Genomic DNA, 27877 nt, shown 5'->3' with positions numbered 1-27877 from the left:
TGGGTGGGGAGGCAGCAGCTGCCGGGGGACTGGGGGAGTTTGTTCTGGAGAAGCCATAAGCTGAGCTTGTTTTCGGGGGAGCGGGGGAATCACTGTGCCACCCCCGGGGCCGACACCCCCTTCCCTGTCGCACCTATGACTTCCCTGGGTTCAGGCGTTGGGGTGGGAGGTGTCCCTGCTCCTCAGGGCTCAGGCTGTGGCCTCCGGCTCACACTGACAGTGGTGTACAGGGTGGGCTCGGGGGCTGGGGCCAGGGCCCCCCGCTGGGTCTGCAGCGCCTGGCGGTCCAGCTCGGCATAGGTGAGTCTCTCGGTGCTGCAGTCGGGCTCCTGGGGCTGGGAGGGGAGAGAGTCACCGGCGTGTAGGCACCAGCACACACTCGCCGCCCCGCTGCAGACACACGCCCCAGACAGGTCTGATCCCAGCTCCCGGGGGCAGGGGGCAATGCAGATCCCCTGCGCACTGCCACCCACAGACCCTTACGCTGTGGTCTGGGCCTCCCGCTCCTCTCCCCCAAGTCTCGGGGGGGATCCCCAGTTCCGCTGCTTGCCCATCTCAGAACAGGGCTCTGGTGGGACGTGTGTGGGACCAGGCTGGTGCGGGGAAGTTGGATGGTGCATTGATGGGGAGCGGGGATGGGGGCGGGGGCGGGGGCGGGGGCGGGGGGACACTTACCAGCACATCCAGCTGCATCCCTTGGCCCAAGGTGGCATCTGTGGAACAGAGACAACCCCAGTGAGGGGCTGGGTCCAGATCAGGGCCTGCCCCCAGCCCCGCCCCCCCACCCGCCTGCCCCATGTGAGTTCTTCGCCGACTGGTCCACCTGCCTCCCAGCACACCGGGATGGGGCTGGGTCACTAGCCCCATGGGGCAGGAAGGGAAACTGAGGCACAAAGCAGGGTGGGGGCCTCCCAGCCATGCACAGTGAGTCAAGGCTGCATCCCCCATGAGCATGCTGCCCCTCTCCCTCACAGCACAGGGCTGGTGCCGGGGACACCCACCCCTCCCCTCCCCTCCCCATGTCTGCCCACTCTTGTGTGACTTACAGACTGTGGTTGTAGCATCCGAGCCCCTGCAGGGAGGAAGAGAGACAATAACAGAACCCAGGAGTCCTGCCTGCTCCTGCCCACCGAAGCTCTAACCACTAGGCACCACTCCCCCTTAAGCTGGGGAGAGAACCCAGGAGCCCTGAGGCAGGTAGACTGGGGTGGGGAGCAGAACTGGGGTCTCACCTGCTCTGTCTGGGTCCTTTTCCTGCAGACACACAAAGCAGAATGGTCCATCAGTCCCCTGTGCCAGCCCTGCCCCTCTGCCCTACTGGGCAGCAGGGATGGGAGCCCCCTGCCCTGCTGTGCTGGGGAAGCCTGACCCCCTCTCCAGCTCTCAGCGCAGGCACCCTAGAGACAGGCTGAGCCCTGCCCACTGCAGCTCAGCGCCCCGACAGACCCTGCCCCCTACAAACTCCCTGCCCCCCACTGTGCAGCTCAGCGCCCCGACAGACCCTGCCCCCTACAAACTCCCTGCCCCACACTGTGCAGCTCAGCGCCCCGACAGACCCTGCCCCCTACAAACTCCCTGCCCCACACTGTGCAGCTCAGCGCCCCGACAGACCCTGCCCCCTACAAACTCCCTGCCCCCCACTGTGCAGCACAGCGCCCCGACAGACCCTGCCCCCTACAAACTCCCTGCCCCACACTGTGCAGCACAGCGCCCCGACAGACCCTGCCCCCTACAAACTCCCTGCCCCACACTGTGCAGCTCAGCGCCCCGACAGACCCTGCCCCCTACAAACTCCCTGCCCCCCACTGTGCAGCACAGCGCCCCGACAGACCCTGCCCCCTACAAACTCCCTGCCCCACACTGTGCAGCACAGCGCCCCGACAGACCCTGCCCCCTACAAACTCCCTGCCCCACACTGTGCAGCACAGCGCCCCGACAGACCCTGCCCCCTACAAACTCCCTGCCCCCCACTGTGCAGCTCAGCGCCCCGACAGACTCTGCCCCCTACAAACTGCAGCTCAGCGCCCCGACAGACCCTGCCCCCTACAAACTCCCTGCCCCACACTGTGCAGCACAGCGCCCCGACAGACCCTGCCCCCTACAAACTCCCTGCCCCCCACTGTGCAGCTCAGCGCCCCGACAGACCCTGCCCCCTACAAACTCCCTGCCCCCCACTGTGCAGCACAGCGCCCCGACAGACCCTGCTCCCTACAAACTCCCTGCCCCACACTGTGCAGCACAGCGCCCCAACAGACCCTGCCCCCCTACAAACTCCCTGCCCCACACTGTGCAGCACAGCGCCCCGACAGACCCTGCCCCCTACAAACTCCCTGCCCCACACTGTGCAGCACAGCGCCCCGACAGACCCTGCCCCCTACAAACTCCCTGCCCCACACTGTGCAGCACAGCGCCCCGACAGACCCTGCCCCCTACAAACTCCCTGCCCCACACTGTGCAGCTCAGCGCCCCGACAGACCCTGCCCCCTACAAACTCCCTGCCCCACACTGTGCAGCTCAGCGCCCCGACAGACCCTGCCCCCTACAAACTCCCTGCCCCACACTGTGCAGCACAGCGCCCCGACAGACCCTGCCCCCCCTACAAACTCCCTGCCCCACACTGTGCAGCACAGCGCCCCGACAGACCCTGCCCCCTACAAACTCCCTGCCCCACACTGTGCAGCACAGCGCCCCGACAGACCCTGCCCCCCTACAAACTCCCTGCCCCACACTGTGCAGCACAGCGCCCCGACAGACCCTGCCCCCTACAAACTCCCTGCCCCCCACTGTGCAGCTCAGCGCCCCGACAGACTCTGCCCCCTACAAACTCCCTGCCCCACACTGTGCAGCACAGCGCCCCGACAGACCCTGCCCCCTACAAACTCCCTGCCCCACACTGTGCAGCTCAGCGCCCCGACAGACTCTGCCCCCTACAAACTCCCTGCCCCACACTGTGCAGCACAGCGCCCCGACAGACTCTGCCCCCTACAAACTCCCTGCCCCCCACTGTGCAGCACAGCGCCCCGACAGACCCTGCCCCCTACAAACTCCCTGCCCCCCACTGTGCAGCTCAGCGCCCCGACAGACCCTGCCCCCTACAAACTCCCTGCCCCACACTGTGCAGCACAGCGCCCCGACAGACCCTGCCCCCTACAAACTCCCTGCCCCACACTGTGCAGCACAGCGCCCCGACAGACCCTGCCCCCCTACAAACTCCCTGCCCCACACTGTGCAGCACAGCGCCCCGACAGACCCTGCCCCCCTACAAACTCCCTGCCCCACACTGTGCAGCTCAACGCCCCGACAGACCCTGCCCCCTACAAACTCCCTGCCCCACACTGTGCAGCACAGCGCCCCGACAGACCCTGCCCCCCTACAAACTCCCTGCCCCCCACTGTGCAGCACAGCGCCCCGACAGACCCTGCCCCCCCTACAAACTCCCTGCCCCACACTGTGCAGCACAGTGCCCCGACAGACCCTGCCCCCTACAAACTCCCTGCCCCCCACTGTGCAGCTCAGCGCCCCGACAGACCCTGCCCCCTACAAACTCCCTGCCCCACACTGTGCAGCTCAGCGCCCCAACAGACTCTGCCCCCTACAAACTCCCTGCCCCACACTGTGCAGCACAGCGCCCCGACAGACCCTGCCCCCTACAAACTCCCTGCCCCCCACTGTGCAGCTCAGCGCCCCGACAGACCCTGCCCCCTACAAACTCCCTGCCCCACACTGTGCAGCTCAGCGCCCCGACAGACCCTGCCCCCCTACAAACTCCCTGCCCCCCACTGTGCAGCTCAGCGCCCCGACAGACCCTGCCCCCTACAAACTCCCTGCCCCCCACTGTGCAGCACAGCGCCCCGACAGACCCTGCCCCCTACAAACTCCCTGCCCCACACTGTGCAGCTCAGCGCCCCGACAGACCCTGCCCCCTACAAACTCCCTGCCCCACACTGTGCAGCACAGCGCCCCGACAGACCCTGCCCCCCCTACAAACTCCCTGCCCCCCACTGTGCAGCTCAGCGCCCCGACAGACCCTGCCCCCTACAAACTCCCTGCCCCACACTGTGCAGCACAGCGCCCCGACAGACCCTGCCCCCCTACAAACTCCCTGCCCCACACTGTGCAGCACAGCGCCCCGACAGACCCTGCCCCCTACAAACTCCCTGCCCCCCACTGTGCAGCTCAGCGCCCCGACAGACTCTGCCCCCTACAAACTCCCTGCCCCACACTGTGCAGCACAGCGCCCCGACAGACCCTGCCCCCTACAAACTCCCTGCCCCACACTGTGCAGCTCAGCGCCCCAACAGACTCTGCCCCCTACAAACTCCCTGCCCCACACTGTGCAGCACAGCGCCCCGACAGACTCTGCCCCCTACAAACTCCCTGCCCCCCACTGTGCAGCACAGCGCCCCGACAGACCCTGCCCCCTACAAACTCCCTGCCCCCCACTGTGCAGCTCAGCGCCCCGACAGACCCTGCCCCCTACAAACTCCCTGCCCCACACTGTGCAGCACAGCGCCCCGACAGACCCTGCCCCCTACAAACTCCCTGCCCCACACTGTGCAGCACAGCGCCCCGACAGACCCTGCCCCCCTACAAACTCCCTGCCCCACACTGTGCAGCACAGCGCCCCGACAGACCCTGCCCCCCTACAAACTCCCTGCCCCACACTGTGCAGCTCAACGCCCCGACAGACCCTGCCCCCTACAAACTCCCTGCCCCACACTGTGCAGCACAGCGCCCCGACAGACCCTGCCCCCCTACAAACTCCCTGCCCCCCACTGTGCAGCACAGCGCCCCGACAGACCCTGCCCCCCCTACAAACTCCCTGCCCCACACTGTGCAGCACAGCGCCCCGACAGACCCTGCCCCCTACAAACTCCCTGCCCCACACTGTGCAGCACAGCGCCCCGACAGACCCTGCCCCCTACAAACTCCCTGCCCCCCACTGTGCAGCACAGCGCCCCGACAGACCCTGCCCCCCTACAAACTCCCTGCCCCACACTGTGCAGCACAGCGCCCCGACAGACCCTGCCCCCCTACAAACTCCCTGCCCCACACTGTGCAGCACAGCGCCCCGACAGACTCTGCCCCCTACAAACTCCCTGCCCCACACTGTGCAGCACAGCGCCCCGACAGACCCTGCCCCCCTACAAACTCCCTGCCCCACACTGTGCAGCACAGCGCCCCGACAGACCCTGCCCCCTACAAACTCCCTGCCCCACACTGTGCAGCACAGCGCCCCGACAGACCCTGCCCCCTACAAACTCCCTGCCCCCCACTGTGCAGCACAGCGCCCCGACAGACCCTGCCCCCTACAAACTCCCTGCCCCACACTGTGCAGCTCAGCGCCCCGACAGACCCTACCCCCTACAAACTCCCTGCCCCACACTGTGCAGCACAGCGCCCCGACAGACTCTGCCCCCCTACAAACTCCCTGCCCCACACTGTGCAGCACAGCGCCCCGACAGACCCTGCCCCCTACAAACTCCCTGCCCCACACTGTGCAGCTCAGCGCCCCGACAGACCCTGCCCCCTACAAACTCCCTGCCCCACACTGTGCAGCACAGCGCCCCGACAGACCCTGCCCCCCCTACAAACTCCCTGCCCCACACTGTGCAGCACAGCGCCCCGACAGACCCTGCCCCCTACAAACTCCCTGCCCCACACTGTGCAGCACAGCGCCCCGACAGACCCTGCCCCCTACAAACTCCCTGCCCCACACTGTGCAGCTCAGCGCCCCGACAGACTCTGCCCCCTACAAACCCCCTGCCCCACACTGTGCAGCACAGCGCCCCGACAGACCCTGCCCCCTACAAACTCCCTGCCCCACACTGTGCAGCACAGCGCCCCGACAGACCCTGCCTCCTACAAACTCCCTGCCCCACACTGTGCAGCACAGCGCCCTGACAGACCCTGCCCCCTACAAACTCCCTGCCCCACACTGTGCAGCTCAGCGCCCCAACAGACTCTGCCCCCTACAAACTCCCTGCCCCACACTGTGCAGCACAGCGCCCCGACAGACCCTGCCCCCTACAAACTCCCTGCCCCCCACTGTGCAGCTCAGCGCCCCGACAGACCCTGCCCCCTACAAACTCCCTGCCCCACACTGTGCAGCTCAGCGCCCCGACAGACCCTGCCCCCCTACAAACTCCCTGCCCCCCACTGTGCAGCTCAGCGCCCCGACAGACCCTGCCCCCTACAAACTCCCTGCCCCCCACTGTGCAGCACAGCGCCCCGACAGACCCTGCCCCCTACAAACTCCCTGCCCCACACTGTGCAGCTCAGCGCCCCGACAGACCCTGCCCCCTACAAACTCCCTGCCCCACACTGTGCAGCACAGCGCCCCGACAGACCCTGCCCCCCCTACAAACTCCCTGCCCCACACTGTGCAGCACAGCGCCCCGACAGACCCTGCCCCCTACAAACTCCCTGCCCCACACTGTGCAGCACAGCGCCCCGACAGACCCTGCCCCCCTACAAACTCCCTGCCCCACACTGTGCAGCACAGCGCCCCGACAGACCCTGCCCCCTACAAACTCCCTGCCCCCCACTGTGCAGCTCAGCGCCCCGACAGACTCTGCCCCCTACAAACTCCCTGCCCCACACTGTGCAGCACAGCGCCCCGACAGACCCTGCCCCCTACAAACTCCCTGCCCCACACTGTGCAGCTCAGCGCCCCGACAGACTCTGCCCCCTACAAACTCCCTGCCCCACACTGTGCAGCACAGCGCCCCGACAGACTCTGCCCCCTACAAACTCCCTGCCCCCCACTGTGCAGCACAGCGCCCCGACAGACCCTGCCCCCTACAAACTCCCTGCCCCCCACTGTGCAGCTCAGCGCCCCGACAGACCCTGCCCCCTACAAACTCCCTGCCCCACACTGTGCAGCACAGCGCCCCGACAGACCCTGCCCCCTACAAACTCCCTGCCCCACACTGTGCAGCACAGCGCCCCGACAGACCCTGCCCCCCTACAAACTCCCTGCCCCACACTGTGCAGCACAGCGCCCCGACAGACCCTGCCCCCCTACAAACTCCCTGCCCCACACTGTGCAGCTCAACGCCCCGACAGACCCTGCCCCCTACAAACTCCCTGCCCCACACTGTGCAGCACAGCGCCCCGACAGACCCTGCCCCCCTACAAACTCCCTGCCCCCCACTGTGCAGCACAGCGCCCCGACAGACCCTGCCCCCCCTACAAACTCCCTGCCCCACACTGTGCAGCACAGTGCCCCGACAGACCCTGCCCCCTACAAACTCCCTGCCCCCCACTGTGCAGCTCAGCGCCCCGACAGACCCTGCCCCCTACAAACTCCCTGCCCCACACTGTGCAGCTCAGCGCCCCAACAGACTCTGCCCCCTACAAACTCCCTGCCCCACACTGTGCAGCACAGCGCCCCGACAGACCCTGCCCCCTACAAACTCCCTGCCCCCCACTGTGCAGCTCAGCGCCCCGACAGACCCTGCCCCCTACAAACTCCCTGCCCCACACTGTGCAGCTCAGCGCCCCGACAGACCCTGCCCCCCTACAAACTCCCTGCCCCCCACTGTGCAGCTCAGCGCCCCGACAGACCCTGCCCCCTACAAACTCCCTGCCCCCCACTGTGCAGCACAGCGCCCCGACAGACCCTGCCCCCTACAAACTCCCTGCCCCACACTGTGCAGCTCAGCGCCCCGACAGACCCTGCCCCCTACAAACTCCCTGCCCCACACTGTGCAGCACAGCGCCCCGACAGACCCTGCCCCCCCTACAAACTCCCTGCCCCACACTGTGCAGCACAGCGCCCCGACAGACCCTGCCCCCTACAAACTCCCTGCCCCACACTGTGCAGCACAGCGCCCCGACAGACCCTGCCCCCCTACAAACTCCCTGCCCCACACTGTGCAGCACAGCGCCCCGACAGACCCTGCCCCCTACAAACTCCCTGCCCCCCACTGTGCAGCTCAGCGCCCCGACAGACTCTGCCCCCTACAAACTCCCTGCCCCACACTGTGCAGCACAGCGCCCCGACAGACCCTGCCCCCTACAAACTCCCTGCCCCACACTGTGCAGCTCAGCGCCCCGACAGACTCTGCCCCCTACAAACTCCCTGCCCCACACTGTGCAGCACAGCGCCCCGACAGACTCTGCCCCCTACAAACTCCCTGCCCCCCACTGTGCAGCACAGCGCCCCGACAGACCCTGCCCCCTACAAACTCCCTGCCCCCCACTGTGCAGCTCAGCGCCCCGACAGACCCTGCCCCCTACAAACTCCCTGCCCCACACTGTGCAGCACAGCGCCCCGACAGACCCTGCCCCCTACAAACTCCCTGCCCCACACTGTGCAGCACAGCGCCCCGACAGACCCTGCCCCCCTACAAACTCCCTGCCCCACACTGTGCAGCACAGCGCCCCGACAGACCCTGCCCCCCTACAAACTCCCTGCCCCACACTGTGCAGCTCAACGCCCCGACAGACCCTGCCCCCTACAAACTCCCTGCCCCACACTGTGCAGCACAGCGCCCCGACAGACCCTGCCCCCCTACAAACTCCCTGCCCCCCACTGTGCAGCACAGCGCCCCGACAGACCCTGCCCCCCCTACAAACTCCCTGCCCCACACTGTGCAGCACAGCGCCCCGACAGACCCTGCCCCCTACAAACTCCCTGCCCCACACTGTGCAGCACAGCGCCCCGACAGACCCTGCCCCCTACAAACTCCCTGCCCCCCACTGTGCAGCACAGCGCCCCGACAGACCCTGCCCCCCTACAAACTCCCTGCCCCACACTGTGCAGCACAGCGCCCCGACAGACCCTGCCCCCTACAAACTCCCTGCCCCCCACTGTGCAGCTCAGCGCCCCGACAGACCCTGCCCCCTACAAACTCCCTGCCCCCCACTGTGCAGCACAGCGCCCCGACAGACCCTGCCCCCTACAAACTCCCTGCCCCCCACTGTGCAGCTCAGCGCCCCGACAGACCCTGCCCCCTACAAACTCCCTGCCCCCCACTGTGCAGCACAGCGCCCCGACAGACCCTGCCCCCTACAAACTCCCTGCCCCCCACTGTGCAGCACAGCGCCCCGACAGACCCTGCCCCCCTACAAACTCCCTGCCCCACACTGTGCAGCACAGCGCCCCGACAGACCCTGCCCCCCTACAAACTCCCTGCCCCACACTGTGCAGCACAGCGCCCCGACAGACTCTGCCCCCTACAAACTCCCTGCCCCACACTGTGCAGCACAGCGCCCCGACAGACCCTGCCCCCCTACAAACTCCCTGCCCCACACTGTGCAGCACAGCGCCCCGACAGACCCTGCCCCCTACAAACTCCCTGCCCCACACTGTGCAGCACAGCGCCCCGACAGACCCTGCCCCCTACAAACTCCCTGCCCCCCACTGTGCAGCACAGCGCCCCGACAGACCCTGCCCCCTACAAACTCCCTGCCCCACACTGTGCAGCTCAGCGCCCCGACAGACCCTACCCCCTACAAACTCCCTGCCCCACACTGTGCAGCACAGCGCCCCGACAGACTCTGCCCCCCTACAAACTCCCTGCCCCACACTGTGCAGCACAGCGCCCCGACAGACCCTGCCCCCTACAAACTCCCTGCCCCACACTGTGCAGCTCAGCGCCCCGACAGACCCTGCCCCCTACAAACTCCCTGCCCCACACTGTGCAGCACAGCGCCCCGACAGACCCTGCCCCCCCTACAAACTCCCTGCCCCACACTGTGCAGCACAGCGCCCCGACAGACCCTGCCCCCTACAAACTCCCTGCCCCACACTGTGCAGCACAGCGCCCCGACAGACCCTGCCCCCTACAAACTCCCTGCCCCACACTGTGCAGCTCAGCGCCCCGACAGACTCTGCCCCCTACAAACCCCCTGCCCCACACTGTGCAGCACAGCGCCCCGACAGACCCTGCCCCCTACAAACTCCCTGCCCCACACTGTGCAGCACAGCGCCCCGACAGACCCTGCCTCCTACAAACTCCCTGCCCCACACTGTGCAGCACAGCGCCCTGACAGACCCTGCCCCCTACAAACTCCCTGCCCCACACTGTGCAGCACAGCGCCCCGACAGACCCTGCCCCCTACAAACTCCCTGCCCTACACTGTGCAGCACAGCGCCCCGACAGACCCTGCCCCCTACAAACTCCCTGCCCCACACTGTGCAGCACAGCGCCCCGACAGACTCTGCCCCCTACAAACTCCCTGCCCCCCACTGTGAAGCACAGCGCCCCGACAGACCCTGCCCCCCTACAAACTCCCTGCCCCACACTGTGCAGCACAGCGCCCCGACAGACCCTGCCCCCTACAAACTCCCTGCCCCCCACTGTGCAGCTCAGCGCCCCGACAGACCCTGCCCCTTACAAACTCCCTGCCCCCCACTGTGCAGCACTGCGCCCCGACAGACCCTGCCCCCTACAAACTCCCTGCCCCACACTGTGCAGCACAGCGCCCCGACAGACCCTGCCCCCCTACAAACTCCCTGCCCCACACTGTGCAGCACAGCGCCCCGACAGACCCTGCCCCCTACAAACTCCCTGCCCCACACTGTGCAGCACAGCGCCCCGACAGACCCTGCCCCCCTACAAACTCCCTGCCCCACACTGTGCAGCACAGCGCCCCGACAGACTCTGCCCCTTACAAACTCCCTGCCCCCCACTGTGCAGCACAGCGCCCCGACAGACTCTGCCCCCCTACAAACTCCCTGCCCCACACTGTGCAGCACAGCGCCCCGACAGACCCTGCCCCCTACAAACTCCCTGCCCCACACTGTGCAGCACAGCGCCCCGACAGACCCTGCCCCCTACAAACTCCCTGCCCCCCACTGTGCAGCACAGCGCCCCGACAGACTCTGCCCCCCTACAAACTCCCTGCCCCCCACTGTGCAGCACAGCGCCCCGACAGACCCTGCCCCCTACAAACTCCCTGCCCCACACTGTGCAGCACAGCGCCCCGACAGACCCTGCCCCCCTACAAACTCCCTGCCCCCCACTGTGCAGCACAGCGCCCCGACAGACCCTGCCCCCCCTACAAACTCCCTGCCCCCCACTGTGCAGCACAGCGCCCCGACAGACCCTGCCCCCTACAAACTCCCTGCCCCACACTGTGCAGCTCAGCGCCCCGACAGACCCTGCCCCCTACAAACTCCCTGCCCCACACTGTGCAGCACAGTGCCCCGACAGACCCTGCCCCCTACAAACTCCCTGCCCCCCACTGTGCAGCTCAGCGCCCCGACAGACCCTGCCCCCTACAAACTCCCTGCCCCACACTGTGCAGCACAGCGCCCCGACAGACCCTGCCCCCTACAAACTCCCTGCCCCACACTGTGCAGCTCAGCACCCCGACAGACCCTGCCCCCCTACAAACTCCCTGCCCCACACTGTGCAGCTCAGCACCCCGACAGACCCTGCCCCCCTACAAACTCCCTGCCCCACACTGTGCAGCTCAGCGCCCCCTAGCTCTGTCTGGGCCCTTGGGGCCAGCACTGACTGTCAGAGGACTGTGCCCCCTGCTGGCCCCCCCTTGCTTCCTGGCCTGTCTCCCATCCAAGCTGTGATCCCATCCCAGCCCTGCTTTGCAGGGGTTTAACCCTTCCCTCACTGGGGGCACTCACTGCATCTGGAGACGAGGCAGACCAGGAGGAGGAGGAGGAGGACAGCAGCCCCGGCGCCCACCCCGGCGATGATGGGTTGAACTGGAGGTACTGGCGGTCGTGCTGTACCTGGAAATCAGCACGAGGCTGTGAGCGCCAGGAGCGGCTGATTCGTTTCCCGCTGCTCCAGCACCTCCCCGCAAGGGCTCTGGGACCCACGGCAGAGCCACCATTGGGCTAGTAGAGGGGTAGGAACAGTGGGGGTTCTGGGGAGTAGTGGTTGGGGGGTTCACGGCCTGTGGCAGGGGGCTGTGCTGGGGGAGCAGGAGATACCTGAGGCCCTGGGAACCCTGTGACACAAGCTGGGCCCAGATCCCACAGCCCGGCCAACTGCCCTGGGAGTTCTGCATCGGAGTCAGCAGAGTGGGGGGCCTTCCGGCAGGGAGGCGCTCTGGGGTTCTTGGGAGACCCATGCCTTGCTGGAGAGATCAGCGGTGGAAGACAGAAGGGCACCGTCTTCCCAGCAGACATTGTTAGGTTCCAGAGTCAACTCTGTGTCACTCTGCCTGGGTGTGATCTGGGTCGGTGGGTTCCAGAGTTAATGTGCTCCCGGCTCTCTGCAGACTCAGGCAGACAAGCAGGACACATGGGTGTGTTATTCCCAGCTCCCCATCCCTGGCCCCGTTCTCCCCAGAGGACACGCACTGGCCTCTGCCCCACACCAGTGGCTTTATGGTGCCAGTGGAAGCACAAAATCCTAGTCTGGAGGCCCCTGGGGTGGGGCTGTGTGCTGGGGAGAAGCCCTCCCAGGCTCTGCCCCTATCAAGCTAATCTGGCACCTGTCCACTCAATCCCCCACAGCATATAAATGAGTTCAGTCAGGTCTCAGCCAAGATGGGGCATTTGCTGTGGGGCTCTGCCCCCATCCCACCTGGCAGCCCTTTGTGGCTCCCCCCAGGGGCAGCTCCTTGGCTGCATTTTCCGCTTTCAGGGTGCTGCAATGGGGCACTGTCCTAGGGACGTGGGGAAGATCAACCCAGCAAGGCCCTCAGTGAGACAGCCTCTGCCTAGGAACCCGCAACCACAATCACTAATGACTCATGTTAATTACCAGGAGCCCTGTCCTGGGCCCATTGTCTGGTGCGCTCAGTCCCTGCCCCAGTTAGGGGCCATTCACCCCTGGAGTCCCCGTGGAGCAGGTCTGGGGGTGGCTGTCCCTGTTCTGGGTGAGGGACACTGATGTTCTCGCAGAGCTAAAGGAGAACGCTGTGAGGGCAGGAGGCATTGGTGGGTGGAGGTCTGACAGTGATGGAGGGGCAGTGGGGCTGTTTCTCCACCCTCCATGGCAATGAGCCCCTCCCAGGGTGTCTGGGCTCCACCCACCCCTATTCACCCTCCCAACCAGCCCCAGGGCTCAGCAAACCTGTTCCCAGTGGTTGATCAGTGGAGGTCTCCCTGCATGTCCTAGGACCTGATCCCTCACTGGTGGAAGCCAGCATCACTTCAGTCTGGGTTGTGAAGGTTCTCTCTTCAGGAAGCAAACCAGCATCTGTCGGGTGGGAGCCGGGCAGTGGCTGTCACCACCACTCCGGAGGTGGGGGCACAGGGAGGTGGTTGTAGTGTTTGGGGAGCAGGGATCCCTTCCCCGGCTCGGCGGGTGTTCACACTCCCTTCCCTCTCTGCAGCAGGGGCCGGGAAGGGCTAGGGTCCCTGCTGGGCCGGTGTAGGTGCAGCTGTCCCTGTTTCGGAAGAAGAGTGGCCCTGGTCCCATAGAGTGAAAGGGCAGCTTGGCTGCAGGTAGGTCCCAGTGACACAGGGAAGGAAAGGAGACAGGTCCTGGGGGCCAAATTTAGGTTGCTAGGAAAGAGATTGAAATCCAGGAGCTCAATGGTAGGGTTCTTGGAAACACCCCCAGGTCCACGTGCAGGAAGACAGGCAGAACTTCAGGGTCCCAATGGGCGAATGAGACGATGGCGTAGGGAGGAGAGGTCCAGAGCTATTAATAACTGGGGAAATCTCTACGGGAGCCTGCAGCCTGCACAGGAAGGATGGGCTCCACCAAAACCGAAATGGAACCAGACTGCTGGCGCTCAACACTGAAAAGGCCCTAGAGCAATTTTGAAACCAAGGGCTGGGGGAAAGCTGACTGGTGCAGGGACATGTGGGTTGGACAGCGACAACTCTGTGGTGAGGCTCAGGCAATAGAGATTCTCCATGGGCTGGTAAAGAGGGGAGGATGGAAGATGATAAAATGTGGGTAAGATCTGATGAGAGACAGTCGAGTGAAAAAGCATCGACTCAACCACGCCAGGTAATGGCAGAAAGGAAAAAGTGACAAGTTTTAAAGTGCTCATATTCAAACACTGGCAGTCTAAATAACCAGCTGGATGAACTAGAGTGCCTCGTATTGACTGAGGATATCGATCTAACAAGCATCATTGAAACTTGGTGGAATGACTGTCGAGGAAGGAGTACTGCAGAGGGAGATCTAGGGCTGATAGCGGACCACATGCGAGATATGAGTCAACAGTGTGACTTGACACACACAAAAATAACAAACATCCTTCTGGGCTGCATTAACAGGAGAGACTTAAGCAAGACATGAGAAGTCATTTTTCTGCTCTACTCTGTGCTCATAAGGCCTCACCTGGAGTTCTGCATCCACATTTCAGAAAAGATGTGGAGAGACTGGAGAAGTTCCAGAGAAGAGCAACAAAAATGATTAAGGTCTAGAAAACGGCGTGCGAGGGATGATTGAAGGAACTGGGGTTGTTTAGTTTGGGAAAGATAAGGCTGAGAGGGGCCATGATAACAACTTTCAAGTACCTAACAGGGTGTTACAAGGAGAAAAATTATTCTCCTTAACCTCTGAGGATAGGACATGAAGTAAAGGGCTTAAATGGCAGCAAGGGAGGTTTAGGTTGGATGGTAGAGTTATGAGAGTCATTTAGGTCTTCCCATAACCCAATAACCTCAATAACTAGGGGTCTCCAAATGAAATCAAAGGGCAGCAGGTTTCAAACAAGCCAAAGGCAGTGTTTCTTCACACAGCGCACCGTTAACCTGGGGAGCTCCTTGCTGGAAGATGTGAAGTCCAGAGCTATAACAGGGTTCAAAAAAGAGCTAGCTGAATTCATTGAGGATGCTCCATCAGTGGCCGTTAGCCAGGCTGGACAGGGACGGTGTGCCGAGCCTCTGCTTGTCAGACGCTGGGAGTGGGTGGCAGGGAGGGATCGCTCGAGAATTCTCTGTTCTGTTCACTCCCTCGGGCACCTGGCATGGGCCACCACTGTTGGAAGACAGGAGACTGGGCTAGATGGACCTTTGCTCTGAACCACTATCAGACAGTTCTCATGTTCCTAGGCCAAAACTGGCTTTTGTAGCAGGAGGCTTTGGAGGAGTTGGGGGTCTGGCAGTGGGGATGTGCCTCCAGCATCCTGTGTCAATGAGCCCCTCCTCATGGTGCCTGGGCCTCCCCCCATCCCAGTTCATAGCCCTTGTTCCCACCAAGCAGCCCCAGCCCACAGGCCTGTTTGCAGGGCTGGACTGATCAGGATCCCGTCCCACGCCACTACCTGGCCCTGTGTGGTTGAGATCCTGCCTTGCTCCAGGCTGGGGTGTGCTGGTTTCCCCCATGGGACGAGAATCATTGTCTCTCAGGTGGGGGCAGGGCAATGATTATCACCACCCCTCCTAAGGTGGGGGCAGCAGGGGCAGGTGGATTTTCCTGGCTGGGGAGCGGGGAGCCCTTCCCTGGCTGGGGGGGCACTCACTCCCCCCCATCTCTCTGCAGCGGAGGATGGGAGGTGCCACTCACCCTGGAGTCCCTTGGGGGACAGGTCTGGGTGTGGCTGTCCCTGTTTCTGGTGAGGAGCACCCTGTCCCCACTGAGCTAACGGGGAGCTTGGCTGCCCAATGGGGCTGTGTCACACCAGGTGCTAATTCCCCCAGCCCAGACTTGCTCGCAGCTCCCCAGTGAGGTTGGGAACCAGCTGGGATTCGGTATTTCGGATCCAGTTCCCATGTCAACAAGATCTGAGTCCATCCTTGTGTCCCTCACCCAGACACACTCCCGTCCAGCCACTGCCTCATGTCCCCAGGGACCCACTGCCCCATGGCCTTATGTCCCCATGGATCTGTCCATCCCCTGTTACAGAGAAGAGCTGAACCCATCAGTTCTGTCTGCAGGGACTGTTCCCCCCAAACATCCAAACAGCCCCATTGGCATCTGAGCGGGAACCCTGTTTCCGGCAGGTGAATTGCTTCATTTCTCCTGCTCACCTTCTCCCTGCAGCCTCATTGTGGGGGAATCCAGCTGCTGGGGCTTGGGGAGGGTGACTGGGAGAGGCTGATCGGGACCCTTATCTCTCACCACAGCTGGGGGTACCCTCCTCTGGGCCCAGGGCAAAGCCTGGCTCTGAGCCTGGCAGCTGCCAATGTGCTCAGCTTACAGGGAACACTGGTGGTGGTGTGTGTCATGAATTAACGCAGAGAAGGGGTTAAACCTTATGGAAGCAACTCTCTGCAGGGGCGATCAGGTAAGGGAGGAAGAGAAACTCTTTTGAACTGAGAGCATTTGCAGTCTGAGATGTCCTTTGCCTGTGTGATGCAGAAGGGACAGAGAGAAATGGCTGCTCCGAAGCAGTTGGAATGAGTCCAGTACCTCTCCTGGCCATCTCAAACAGCCATAGATATGTGAGTAGAAGATAAATGTTTAGTAGACGTGATCAGCTTAGTTGTTAGTTTTGGAGTAAGTGTTGAGTTGCTCTGGTTAAAGATTTCTTTCCCCCGTACTCTGTGACTTCACAGCTGAATCCCAAGGAAGTAATTCTCTGAGCTGCCACTGAAATCTTTGAGTGTTTTCTCTCATTTTGGTAAGGGTGTAGAGAAGGGTCTGTGTGTATTCATGGCTTAGACCAGAGGTCTGCAACCGAAACAGCAAGAAGAGCCATTTTTTCAAATTCAGTTGCATAATCGAGACTTGAAGAGCTGCAATGCACATGAATACGAGATGGTCCTTAACAAGTAACAGCAAACTGTGCTTTTTGTCAGCCCTATTTTAGAACAGCTCACACACAATGATTTGTACCAGTTAGCAAGTTGTTACCCCCATCTCAGGCTGTACCTGCCCCCAGATCCACCCCATATCCCCGAACTTTACTCCTCTTACTGCAAACCTGGCCCCGTCACTAGGCTGAATGCCTCTGAGCCCCAACCTCCTCCCCATCCCAGGCTTAACTTGCCTTGTATCTCTTCCTCCGCAGTTGCTGCCTGCCCCACGACAACTACTCCCCACCTCACTGCCTCCTCCTTCTCGGCACAGCTACATGTCTCTGGAAGCTGCCCCTCCCCCAGCTCTCCTTCTCATTTCCCCCATGTGGGGCAGCTCCCTGCCTGGCCGGCTTTCCCTTCCAGGGCTCCCTGCCACAGCTGACTGCTCAGTGGGTCTGGAGGCTGCTGCCACTTAAATGAAAAATCCCAAAATTTAGTTGGTCTCACAGCGGGCAACTGAATTTAGTTTTCTTGTTGACCTGGTGGACACACTCAGAGCCACAAATGGCTTCTTAAGGAGCTGCATGAGGCTCTGGACCTGCCAGTTGCCAACCCCAGTCTCAGACTGAAAGGTCAGCTCGCAGCTTCCAGCTCTTTGTTTCCAAACTCTCTCCTAAGGGAGAGTTAAGGGTTGGGGGCTTATCCCACAGAGAGACATCCCAAGTGTGTCTGCCTGAGTTAAAAGGTGGGTTTTCTTCACTCGGGTGGTGGCAGCTGCCTCCCAGGGTCAGGGAATCTGTGACCTGGGGAGTTTTTTGAAGCAGAACCGTGATAGACAAGGTATTTTTGAGGTTTGGCCAGCCCCCCACTTTCTACACTCTGAGTGTCAGAATGGGGAAGCAGCTCTGGGGCTCCCTGGCTGGGGATCCCCTCTGCTGGGCCCTGAGGTGAGGGCAGAGCCTGACTCTGAGCATCCCATCAATGGAGAGTCCCCGTAGGTCCAGCCATGTGCACAGCTGAGAGTGGGCCAGCAAGCTGGTGCACCAGGGGGTCACAGTCAGGGTGACTACGCCAGGGGAGCTGCCTCCCTCTGCCTGGCTCACTCTGGGAAATTGGATCCTAGCTGAGTCGTCGGCCCCACTCCCACTGCCCAGGGCCAGGATCTCGCCTCTCCCCAGCTTTCAATGACTGGATAGCCCGTCTGCTGGGTGCCAGGGAGCTTGGCTGGGGTTGGGGCAGGGGCTGGGACCTCTCTTGCTACAGTGATCTGCAGAGTCGCAGGGCTCCGAGTAGTTAGCCAGTCCTGTCCTTTGGGTATAACGACAGGTGTAGTCACCGCCGTGTAAGATGGGAAATTCAGCCACAGAGCCAGCAGGGTCTGTGTGGTTCACAAAATCCCAAGCTCCAGCCTTGCAGAGGAGGAACCTCATGGCCTGGTGCTGAGTCGAGCACTGGATGGTGACGTTTCCCCCGCTGGGGATCACCCCGCTGGGGCTGGCGGAGATGGAGGGTTTGGGGTAGGTCCACTCTGGGTTCACAAACAAACCGGCACTAAGTGGGGGTGACACAAACTGCGTCTGCCTGACACAACCCTGTGCCTGGCTGTCGCGCCAGCGTTACCCCTTCCCCAGCCCTGGGCTCAGCCTGGCCCTGTGGCCACAGCTGGGTGAGACACGGGGGAAGGGAGATTTCGTGTCTCTGACTCCTGCAGTTCCCCAGTGCCCATCCAGCCCTGCCCCCGCTGCAGTTGGGGTGAATTGGGATCTACGCTGTGGGGCTCCCAGCCTGGATTTGTATCGTTTGAGGAAGCAGCTCCTAGGACAGGCCCCCAGGACACCGCCCCCCTCGCTTGATGGTGGTAGTAACATTTTCCTGCCCACCTCTGGGCTCCCATGAAGGCTCTGCTCCCCTCAAACCACTCTCAGGCACTGGGGATTTCGCTCTGCTCCTGTCCAACGCTGGCAGCCCCCTATGGACGGGATGTGGGCAGAGCTGTTCTCAGGGGTGGCCACTGGGAAAATGGTGCCCTCGTGGTTTGGTGCCCCCCAGTGCCTGGCACCCCCTGTTTTCCCTGCCCTCTGTGGACCCCTAACCCGACTCCCCCATCCCCTCATTGTGCCCCTAATGTCTGCACTGTGCTACCCTCACCCAACCCCTGTACTTCCCTGCCACCTGTACACCAACCTCAGCCCTGGGCTGCCTGCGTGCCCTGCCACACTGCGCCCAGCCCAGTCCCCAGCAACCCCCACACCCAGAGGCCGCTCACCCAGAGAGGTCTGGCATGGGTGCAGTCACAGACAACCCCTTGGGATGTTCCCTGCGGTGCTGATCAGGCCACAGACACCCACCTTCATGTTTGCTGGGGCTCCCCACCACCCAGTTGAGCCAGATCCTCTGGTCTCCCCCAGCCAAGGCACAGGGCTGGGATTAGCACCCCGCCTGCAGCGCAATGAAGGCACTGATTAATTAACCCTCTGGTGGCTGCAGTTCTGGGCAGCAGCACACAGGGAATCAGTCCCTGACAGGGATCAAAACCCCGAACAAATTGGTCTCTGGGCAAAAGATTTCTACAGGCTGACACTGATGGCTCAGCCAGGCCCCACCCAGCCTCTCCCTCTCCCTCTGCCTCTCCCTGTCCCAGCCACTTTGGTGTTCACTCAACCTGCTATTACAGTTTAACACTACAGCCGCCTGCTCCACGTGAGGCTTTCATAAACCGGCTAAAAAGATGCATGAAAAATACCTGGTTGCATAGGTAGAACAAGGCCTGGTGCTTGCTCTGAGGCAGCTGCCCACACGGCCGGTCACTATTCGACTGTATTGTCACAGGTTCTTACAACATGCTCATTACCCCAGCACCTGAGCCGCCCCCGGTAACGCGTTAAGCAACTGTCACTGCTGGGGGAACGGTGTGCCACTGCCTATGCGCAGGATTCATGTTGGCCACTGATTTCTTTGCTTCCCTGCAGAAAACCGATCATTTGACAGGGAAGCTGCAGGAGAAGTCACACCTCACTCCCAGGCAGGGCAGGTATCATGCGTCAGGCACCCAGAGCAGCGGCAGAGGTAAATCATCCTGCAGCTGGGGTCACCCCAGCCAGTGGCTCCTGCCCTGAGCTGAGATCAGCTGCTAGTCCCAGCGAGGCAGGAGGACGGCCTCTTGCCCTGCAGGGATCGGCTGGATCTGGGTCAAGACTCAGCCCTGGAAACCTCCCCCAGCGTCAGGAAGCTCAGCAACCACCTCTGCTTCCTGCCCCCATCACCCTTTGGCTGGGGGGAGGGGGCCACTGTATAGGGAGCTGCTCCCCCATCCTCCCAACCCCTGAGCGTCCAGCCTCCCCTGCTAGCCTCTCCTGGTCCATCCCGAATCCCCGCAGCCCTCCAGACCCAAACCTCACCCAACCAAACCTCTATAGCTCCATCTGGAGCCCTGCTGCACCTAGACCCCCTGCCTTGGGACCCCCCTTCATCCAGATACCCTCCCACTGTGCCCCCTGCCCTCAGACCTCCACCCTGATGCCCCACCACCTGCACCCCCGAAGCTCCCACTTCTAGACCCTCTTGCCCTGGAACGCCAACTGGCTGCATCCAGAACCCCCAACCCACCGAGCACCCTCCCCCAGCTCCCAGACTCCTCCACTGAGCCCCAGCAACCTTCATCTGGAAGCCAGTGCAGAGCACCCTGCCCCTGCCCCTGGAACCCACACCATGAGGTGCCCCGGCTCCTGTCCTCCCCCGAGTCCTCCTCTGCCTCCACACCTGGACCTGCCTGGTTGAGCCCACCTGCTGCACCCAGGGCATTTCTGGGGCAGGGCCAGACTTTGTCTTGTCAGTGCCGGGGGCAGCCCCACCACTGAGTCCATGTCCTGGGTGGTGTGGGGAGAGGGGGGCATTGTAGGGTGATCGTCCCCCTTCGTGCAAAGCACAGAAATGTGTGCAGGCAGCTGAGAGCTGAGACACAAGTGTGCATTGCTCACATCCCTCTGCGTGTCCACTGCTCACAGCCTGTCTCTGCCTGAACGGCTCTCTGGGCTGCGCCAGCTCCCTGGGCAGAGCTCAGGTGTGCTGCAGGGTAATGGGGGTCCTGACTGTAGATTTCCTGGGACAGAAGTTTGAGTGCAGGTGCGTTCACCCTTTGTGGTGCCCATCCCTGTAATGAGCGGAGTGAGGTCTCAGCCCCCATATCTGGCTGTAAGGAGCAGGGAGAAATCAAGTAGGAGCACCCCCTGAGGGGGTCTGTGCTCCTCTACCCCCACCCACATCCCTCATCCTTAGTGGGGCAATTCCCCCAGCTGCCCCATGCCCCACAGCACTCACCTCCTGACGCTCTGTTTCTCTCCACCAGCCAGCAGCCTGGAAAGGAAACAACTCATTAGAAACCAGATCTCAGAGTGACCAGATCCTACAGATCTCAGATTCACACCTTTCCCCCAGACACACACGTCAGAACCCCCTGGCGCCCCCATAGGCACATGCCCTTGTCTCAGATCTCCCCTGTCACAGGCACACGCCCTGGTATCAGATCCCGCCCCTGGATAGATACACCTCTGCTGTCTCCAACACTCACCAAGGAAGAGGACAGTGAGAGCAGAGGCCATGATGGGGCAATGAGGAGTCCCTCAACCACCACCAGCGCCACCGTCCCCAGTTCCACTGAGCCCCGAATAAGGACCTCAGCTTCTGGCTGCAGGTGCAGGAAGTTGACAATATCTTGTCTCTTCCTGCAGCCATCAAACTTTGTCTCTAATCTGCAGATGCAATCTAGCGCGATCAGAGCAAGCCGAGGTCTCTGCACAACTCAAGAAACCCTGGGACCATCAACCTGGCCAGGTGTGTACAATTTGCAGTCCTTCCAGAGGGGTTCAGAGGCTCTGGCGTCATGTTGCTTGGGGTGACAGTGACCCCACAGCTCTTCCTCCTCACTGGGGTAGCCAGACTGGAGTAGGGGTTATTGGGTGGTGGTCACATCACCTAGTGCCTGCCCCTCCTCCAGCCGTGGGCAGCCTCAGCCAGGATCAGCGCCTGGGCCAGCAGGGCTCCAGAAGCCAGGGCCAAACGGACAATATTGTCCCTGGTGTAATCTGGGGGTGACAGAGAGGGAGGGGAGTTGGTGCCGTCAGACCCACCAGGCCCCTTCCCCTCCTCCCAGAACAGAAACTGTGAGAGCTCCCTATCCCATTTGCCACTCCATCTGCATCTCTGTGTTCCTGTGCAAACCCCTCCATCCATCCCACTGCAGGGAGCTCCTCCCCGTGGCGCCTGGGCCCCACATGCCCCAGTGACTGCAGCCATTCGCCCCACCCAGCCCCAGACCCCCTGGCTTCCCCCTAAGTAGCTTCTGGGGCAGAACCAGCTCATTTCACTGGCTGAGGGGTGCCCTCCTCTGCCCCCTCAAGGGACTCCCAGATAGGGCATTCACTGTGGGGATCTGCCCCTGTCCCACCCAGCAGCCCATCCTGGCTCCCTGAGGGGCAGCTCCCTGGCTGCATTTTCCTGTTTCTGGGGGTTGTGATGGGGATTTCCTGCCCCCAACCCCAGTACCTGGTCCTGTGCTGGTGAGAGCTGGTGCCGCTCCAGGCTGGGTGGAGTTGGATCCCCCTGGAGGAAAAGAATCAGTGTCTGCCAGGTGGGGTAGGACAGGGATCGTTCCCAGGGCAGCAGGGACAGGTGGATTTTAGGGGCTGGGGAGCAGGGAGCCCTTCCCTGGCTGGGCAGGTGCATTGCTCCACTTCTCCTGCTCATCTTCTCCCTCCAGCTCCGTCGTGGGAGGGATCCGGCTGCTGGGGCCCAGCTGCGTCAGTTCCCTCTAAGGAATTAAGTGTGGGGTGAGGTGGGGGAGGGATGGAACTCAGCCCCCAGCCCCAGGGGTTAGCAGCTGAAACAGGGATTCTGTGACTGGGCCGCTTGCCCCATGAGCTGGTCTTTGTTATGGCTTCAGTTGTCCGGGCTGGTGGGAGCAATGTTCCCGCCCACCTTTCCACCCCCTGTGTGGAATGACTTTTGTGATGTGCACCAAGGAATGTGCAGCTATGCGCCATTGGTAGACACACCCACTGCTGCCTGAGGGCATTTTGCTAATCAGCTGGGTGGCATTTGAACCTCTTCTGGGCAGCTGCCCAAGCACCCAGCTTACAGGGAACACTGGTGGGGGCGAACACAGCAATGGTGCTCCACGGCTGGGGATGCCCTCTGCTGCGCCCTGAGGTGAGGTGTGGCCTGGCTCTGAGCGTCTCAGCGATGCAGAGATCCCCCTATGGGTCTGGCCAGGTGTGGGGCTGAGAGAGGGGAAAGAGCTGGTGCTCCACATGGGGTCACAATTGGAGTTATAACAGCAGTGGGAGCTGCCTCACTCTGCCTGGCTCATTCTGGCGATGGGAAATTGGATCCTAGCTGAGCCCCTGGCCCACCCCCCGCCCAACTTCAGTGCCTGGACATCCTGTTTGCTGGGTGTTGGGGGGCCTGGCTTGGGGCAGTGCTGGGAGCCAATTTGCCGGACTGGGCCCTTACCTGCTACAATGATCTGCACAGGGATGCTGGGCTCTGAGTAGTCAGTCGGTCCTGTGTTGATGCTATAACGACAGGTGTAGTTACCACTGTGTTCCCGTCTGGCGCTGGTGATGGGAAATTTAGCCGCAAAGTCAGCAGGGTCTGTGTAGGTCAGATACTTCCCAGCTCCATCCTTGTAGAGGAGGAACCTCATGTCCTGGTGCAGAGTCCAACACCAGATCGTGCCATTTCTGCCCCCACCCCCACCCCCCAGGAATCACCCTCTTGGGGCTGACAGAGATGGAGGGGTTTGGATTAACTAACAAACAAACCGGCATTAAATGGGGGTGAAACAAACCACACCCACCTGACACAATCCTCTGCCCTGCTGTTGTGCCAGCATATTACCCCTCACCTGGTCCTGGGCTGCCAGCCCCACGGCCACAGCCAGGGTGAGACATGGGTGGGGGGAGGGGAGATTTCCAGTCTCTGACTTCTGCAGTTCCCCAGGGACCATCCAGCCCTGGCCTTGCTGCAGTCAGGAGTGAGTCCACACTGACTTGGGTGGCTAAAATTCTAACCTGTTTCTGTCCCTTCTGCAGTCTGGGCTGACTCCAGATTGACTCTCAGGAGCTGAGATCAGTTCCTGTGCCTGCCTCGGCTGCACTCAGGAGTGAATTGGGATGGAAGCAGGGTGGGGTGGCGGGGGGGGGTGGGTGGGGCTGAGACCACAGTCACCTTCCTTGCATGTTTTGGACATGGTCGCAGAGTAGCAGCTCTGCTGTCCTTGAGCAGAACAGGGATTATCCAATTGTTCCAAAATCCACATTCACTCAAATTGTCTTTCACGGGGGTGTCAAAGCTGCCAAAGCTGTTCAGGGGGATGTTCAGGATGCCCAGTTGGGCTGAGCTGGAGCCACAAGCAAAGCTGTGACCCGCATGCAGCCAGCCGAGGACTGAGACACACTGGTGCATTGAGACTGTACATCTGTGTGTCCGCTGCTCACAGCCCTGCACTGCCTGGTCCATCCCTGGGCTAGTGCCGAGTTCTCCAGGCACAGTTTGAGGGCACTGGGGGGAGCTGAGTGCCATGACTCTGTATTTTTTCAGGGCAGGGGTCTGAGTGCAGGGTAGTTCACTGTAAGCGGTGCCCAACCCTGTAATGAGTAGGTGAGGTCTCAGTCTCTGGATGTGGGAGAAAGCCCAGGTTGTAGAGTGTCCCTCAGCCCACACGCACGACCCTTGTCCTCAGTGTGGAAATTCCCCAACTGCCTCACCCCCCACGGATACTCACCTCCCAACACCTCACTGTGCCCAGCCAGCCAGCAGCCTGGAAAGGAGATGGCTCATTAGAGACCAGAACTCAGAACAACTGTGTCCTACAGATCTCAGATTCACACCCTCCCAGACAAGCACATGGCCTTGTCTCAGATCCCCTGTCACCTACCCCAAGGCACATGCTCTGCTCTCAGATCCCCACAAAAGATACATACCCTGATCTGAGACCCCCTATAGGCACATGTCCTGGGTGACTCTGATACTCAAGGAGGAAGAGGATGGTGACAGCTGATACCATGATGGAGCAGTGAGGGGCCCCTCAGCTCTGCCGCTAATGCCCCAGTACCCAGCTCCACCCAGCCCAAAACAAGGAACTCAGCTGGTGGCTGCAGTTACTAAGAAGCTGATAATGTCTTGTCTCTTTCTGCATCTGTCACACCCTGTCTCTAATCTGCAGGTGAAATCTGGTGTGATCAAAGAAAACAGAAGACTCTGCAATGCCCAAGAAACCCTGCGACTGTCAACCTAAGTGTCATTCAGATCCAGCTGGTCCTTGTTTCTGTTGGGAGTGGGAAGTAGTCACCCTCCCTGTACCCTGCAGCCTCAGGGAGAGGTGCACCAGGCTGGGATCCAGGGGACCGCAGGATCTGGTCTTTGACTAACCATTAGTTCCATGAAGAGAAGTATCAGAGAGGCAGCCGGGTTAGTCTGTGTCTTTGAGAACAACAAGAAGTCCTGTGGCACCTTATCGACTAACAGATATTTTGGAGCATCAGCTTTTGTGGGCGAAGACCCACTTCATCAGATGCATGAGTGGGGGTGGGGTTCAGAGGAGTATTTAAAGAGGGGGGGTCCCAGTAAAAAGCCGGGCCAGAGCTGACACAGTCTATTCAGTCAGGGTGGAAATGGCCCATTATCAGCAGTACACATCAAGAGAGGAGAAAACAAGTCATATCAGTCAGGGAGGATGTGGCCCATTGTCAGATTCTATCAAGGAGGTGTGAACATCTAGAGCAGAGAAGCTGCTTTTATAAGGGGCCAGCCACTCCCAGTTTCTGTTTAACCCTTGGCTGATGGAGTCAAAAATGATTTCTCTCTCCATTTTATTTTTGAATTTTTTTTGTTATAGGACTTCGACTTTTAAATCTGTTACTGAGTGTCCAGGGAGATTGAAGTAATTGTATGTTACTGTTCCTGATGTCTGATTACGTCCATTTATTCTTTTGCATAGATACTGTCCAGTTTGGCCAATGTACATTGCAGTGGGGCATTGCGGGCACATGATGGCATATATTATATTAGTAGATGTGCAAGTAAAGGAGCCCATGATGGTGTGATTGATGTTAGGTCCTGTGACGATATCGCTGGCGTAGATATGTGAGCACAGTTGGTGGCAAGGTTTGTTGCAGGGACTGGTTCCAGGTTTAGAGTTACTGTGGTGTGGTCTACAGCGGCTGGTGAGGATTTGCTTAAGGCTGGCAGGCTGTCTGTAGGCGAGGACAGGCCTGCCTCCCGAGGTCTGTGAGAGTGAAGGATCATTGTTCAGGATGGGTTGCATACCACTGATTCAGCCACTCCGGCCTTCCTTTCCCCCACATTCGCCCTATACCCCTGCAAATGCTGCCTGAGCCCCTCCAGCCCCAGCCCCCACACCGTGACCCCTGCATCCACCTACACACCACAAGCCTCTGCCATGAGCACCTCCTCGCACCACCAACTCGGACTCCTTTCCCCCCTGCCTGCCTGGGTGTCCCAGGTGGCTGGGCCACAGGACCCATCCAACCCAGTGGGCTGGATTTGGATCTCACCCAGCCACAAACTACCCTCTCCTACCCACCTCATGGCGGGGGAGTCTGGGGGGGCTGTGAGGTGCAGTGTGAGCGTGTCACTAGGAGCAGAGTAGAACACAAGGTGGCCTGTCATGTGGAGTCGTGGCAATGAGGACAGGGTGCAGTAGAACCCCATGTTTCCAACCGTCCCTTGGGCAGCTTTCTGGGTGAACCCACCACCAGCGCACACAGGTCCAGAGTCGCTGAGTTCCTGGTGGTCACTAGATGGCACCGCCGCCTCGCACAATCCTAGGCTGCTGATCAGCCGAATTTTTTACTGTCTGTTCTGGCCCTGGTCTCAGTTAGTGGCAACAGGCACTGAGCTCTGAGTCACTCCCACGAAAGCTCATCACCTAACAAAGAAAATTGTTAGTCTTTACGGTGCTCCAGGTCTGCTTGTTTCTTTGGTGAAGCTGCAGTCTGACCCAGTGACTCCTCTGAGACTAATAGCTGAAACAGTGGACTTTATGGATGGTAACAGAGAGATAGCTGTGTTAGTCGATACACTATCAAAACAAAAAAGCAGTCCAGTAGCACTTTAAAGACTAACAGAATAATTAATTTTATTAGTCTTTAAAGTGCTATTGGTTTGTGATGCTTAAGTGATGGTTTGTGGTTGGTTTGTGATGGTTTGTGATTAACAGGAGCAATTCGTTAGCTCTGCTAGAAGCATCTTATGTGATTTCAGAATCAAAGTGTCTCCTCTTTGTGCATGAGGAGGCAATAGGACGGCGTTTGACAAGCAGGAGAGGCTTTTCTTTTGTAAAAATACACATTTGTGCAAAGAATTTTCACCCAAATGGATTAATGATTTCAAAACTCAAACTTGTTGAATGTTTCAAAACAAAAAGCAGTCAAGTAGCACTTTAAAGACTAGCAAAATGGTTTATTACGTGAGCTTTTGTGGGACAGACCCACTTCTTCAGACCATAGCCAGACCAGTAGTGGGTCTGTCCCACGAAAGCTCACCTAATAAACCATTTTGCTAGTCTTTAAAGTGCTACTTGACTGCTTTTTGTTTTGATAGTGTATAGACTAGCACGGCTTCCTCTTTATTACTAGTCAACTTGTTGAATGTTTGTGGGATTTTCCAACAGAAAACTGCTTCAGTTGAAAATTTCCTACCATCCCAGTTCCGGGCCCTGTCCCTGGGGGTTTGCTGTCTGTGGGAGACAGCAAGAGTGGAAACCATTGGCTTTTCTCTGCTATGGTCTTTGTGTGTGACCTGTGGTTGGTCATTTCCCTTCCCTGTACCTCAGGAGCCCAGGCTGTCTGATAGGAGGAGAGACACTTGGGTAACTGCTTGCAGAGGTGAGTCAGGGTGAGACAATGGGCGTTAAAGACCTTTATGGAGTGGAAAGGGTTGTTTCATGTTGCGGAGCACCAAGACCTTCTGAAATTTGCTGAAATGGCTAAGCTAGAGAAAGAAGGGCTGGTCAGGGAAAGAGCCCCAGGGGACATGACTGAGAGGTTGGTGTACATATCTGGGGTCACCAGGCTTCACACACCTTACTGTTCTGTGGCAGGGCAGCCCCTGACCCTTCTCCCTTCCCTTCCCTTCCCTTGCCAGCTCTGCTCAAGGTCTTGGCAAACCTCCAGGTTGCCAGGCTGAGGAACCTGCTGGCAGAATTATAGAATGGTTGGAAGAGACCTCAAGGAGGTCATCCAGTTCAGCTCCCTGCTGAAAACAGCACCAATGCCAACCGAATCATCCCAG

The 27877-nt window shown here is 60.6% G+C and overlaps 2 protein-coding genes across 2 annotated transcripts in view; one reads left to right on the top strand and one right to left on the bottom strand.

The window, feature by feature from the left end:
- The window catches only part of LOC142025268 (platelet glycoprotein VI-like), a 47929-nt gene that overhangs the window by 4090 nt on the left and 15962 nt on the right, over positions 1–27877 (top strand). The window lies entirely within an intron of this gene.
- On the bottom strand, positions 29–23267 carry LOC142024590 (uncharacterized). Its single transcript, XM_075016719.1, has 7 exons — positions 23075–23267; positions 12999–13124; positions 11597–11704; positions 1233–1254; positions 1047–1072; positions 676–713; positions 29–335 (listed from the first exon to the last, which is right to left on the bottom strand). The coding sequence occupies exons 1-7, from the start codon at positions 23265–23267 to the stop codon at positions 183–185; spliced, it is 666 nt and encodes a 221-aa protein (XP_074872820.1). The 3' UTR covers positions 29–182.

The sequence above is a fragment of the Carettochelys insculpta genome, chromosome 22 (genome assembly GCF_033958435.1).
Source record: "Carettochelys insculpta isolate YL-2023 chromosome 22, ASM3395843v1, whole genome shotgun sequence".
Classification (NCBI taxonomy): domain Eukaryota; kingdom Metazoa; phylum Chordata; order Testudines; family Carettochelyidae; genus Carettochelys; species Carettochelys insculpta.
Note: the sequence above shows the minus strand (reverse complement) of the source record. Positions and strands in the feature narration are given on the sequence as shown.

Bases quoted from the DNA above. Each gene is read 5' to 3' on its own strand.
- LOC142024590 (XM_075016719.1), bottom strand. From the start codon at position 23,267: ATGAGGTTCCTCCTCTACAAGGATGGAGCTGGGAAGTATCTGACCTAC. The intron at 13,125-23,074 runs GTAAGGGCCCAG...CCCACCCGACAG, and splicing joins TGTGCAGATCATTGTAGCAG to ATGCTGGTTTGCTTCCTGAA. The intron at 714-1,046 runs GTAAGTCACACA...TCTGTTCCACAG, and splicing joins GGATGCTACAACCACAGTCT to ATGCCACCTTGGGCCAAGGG.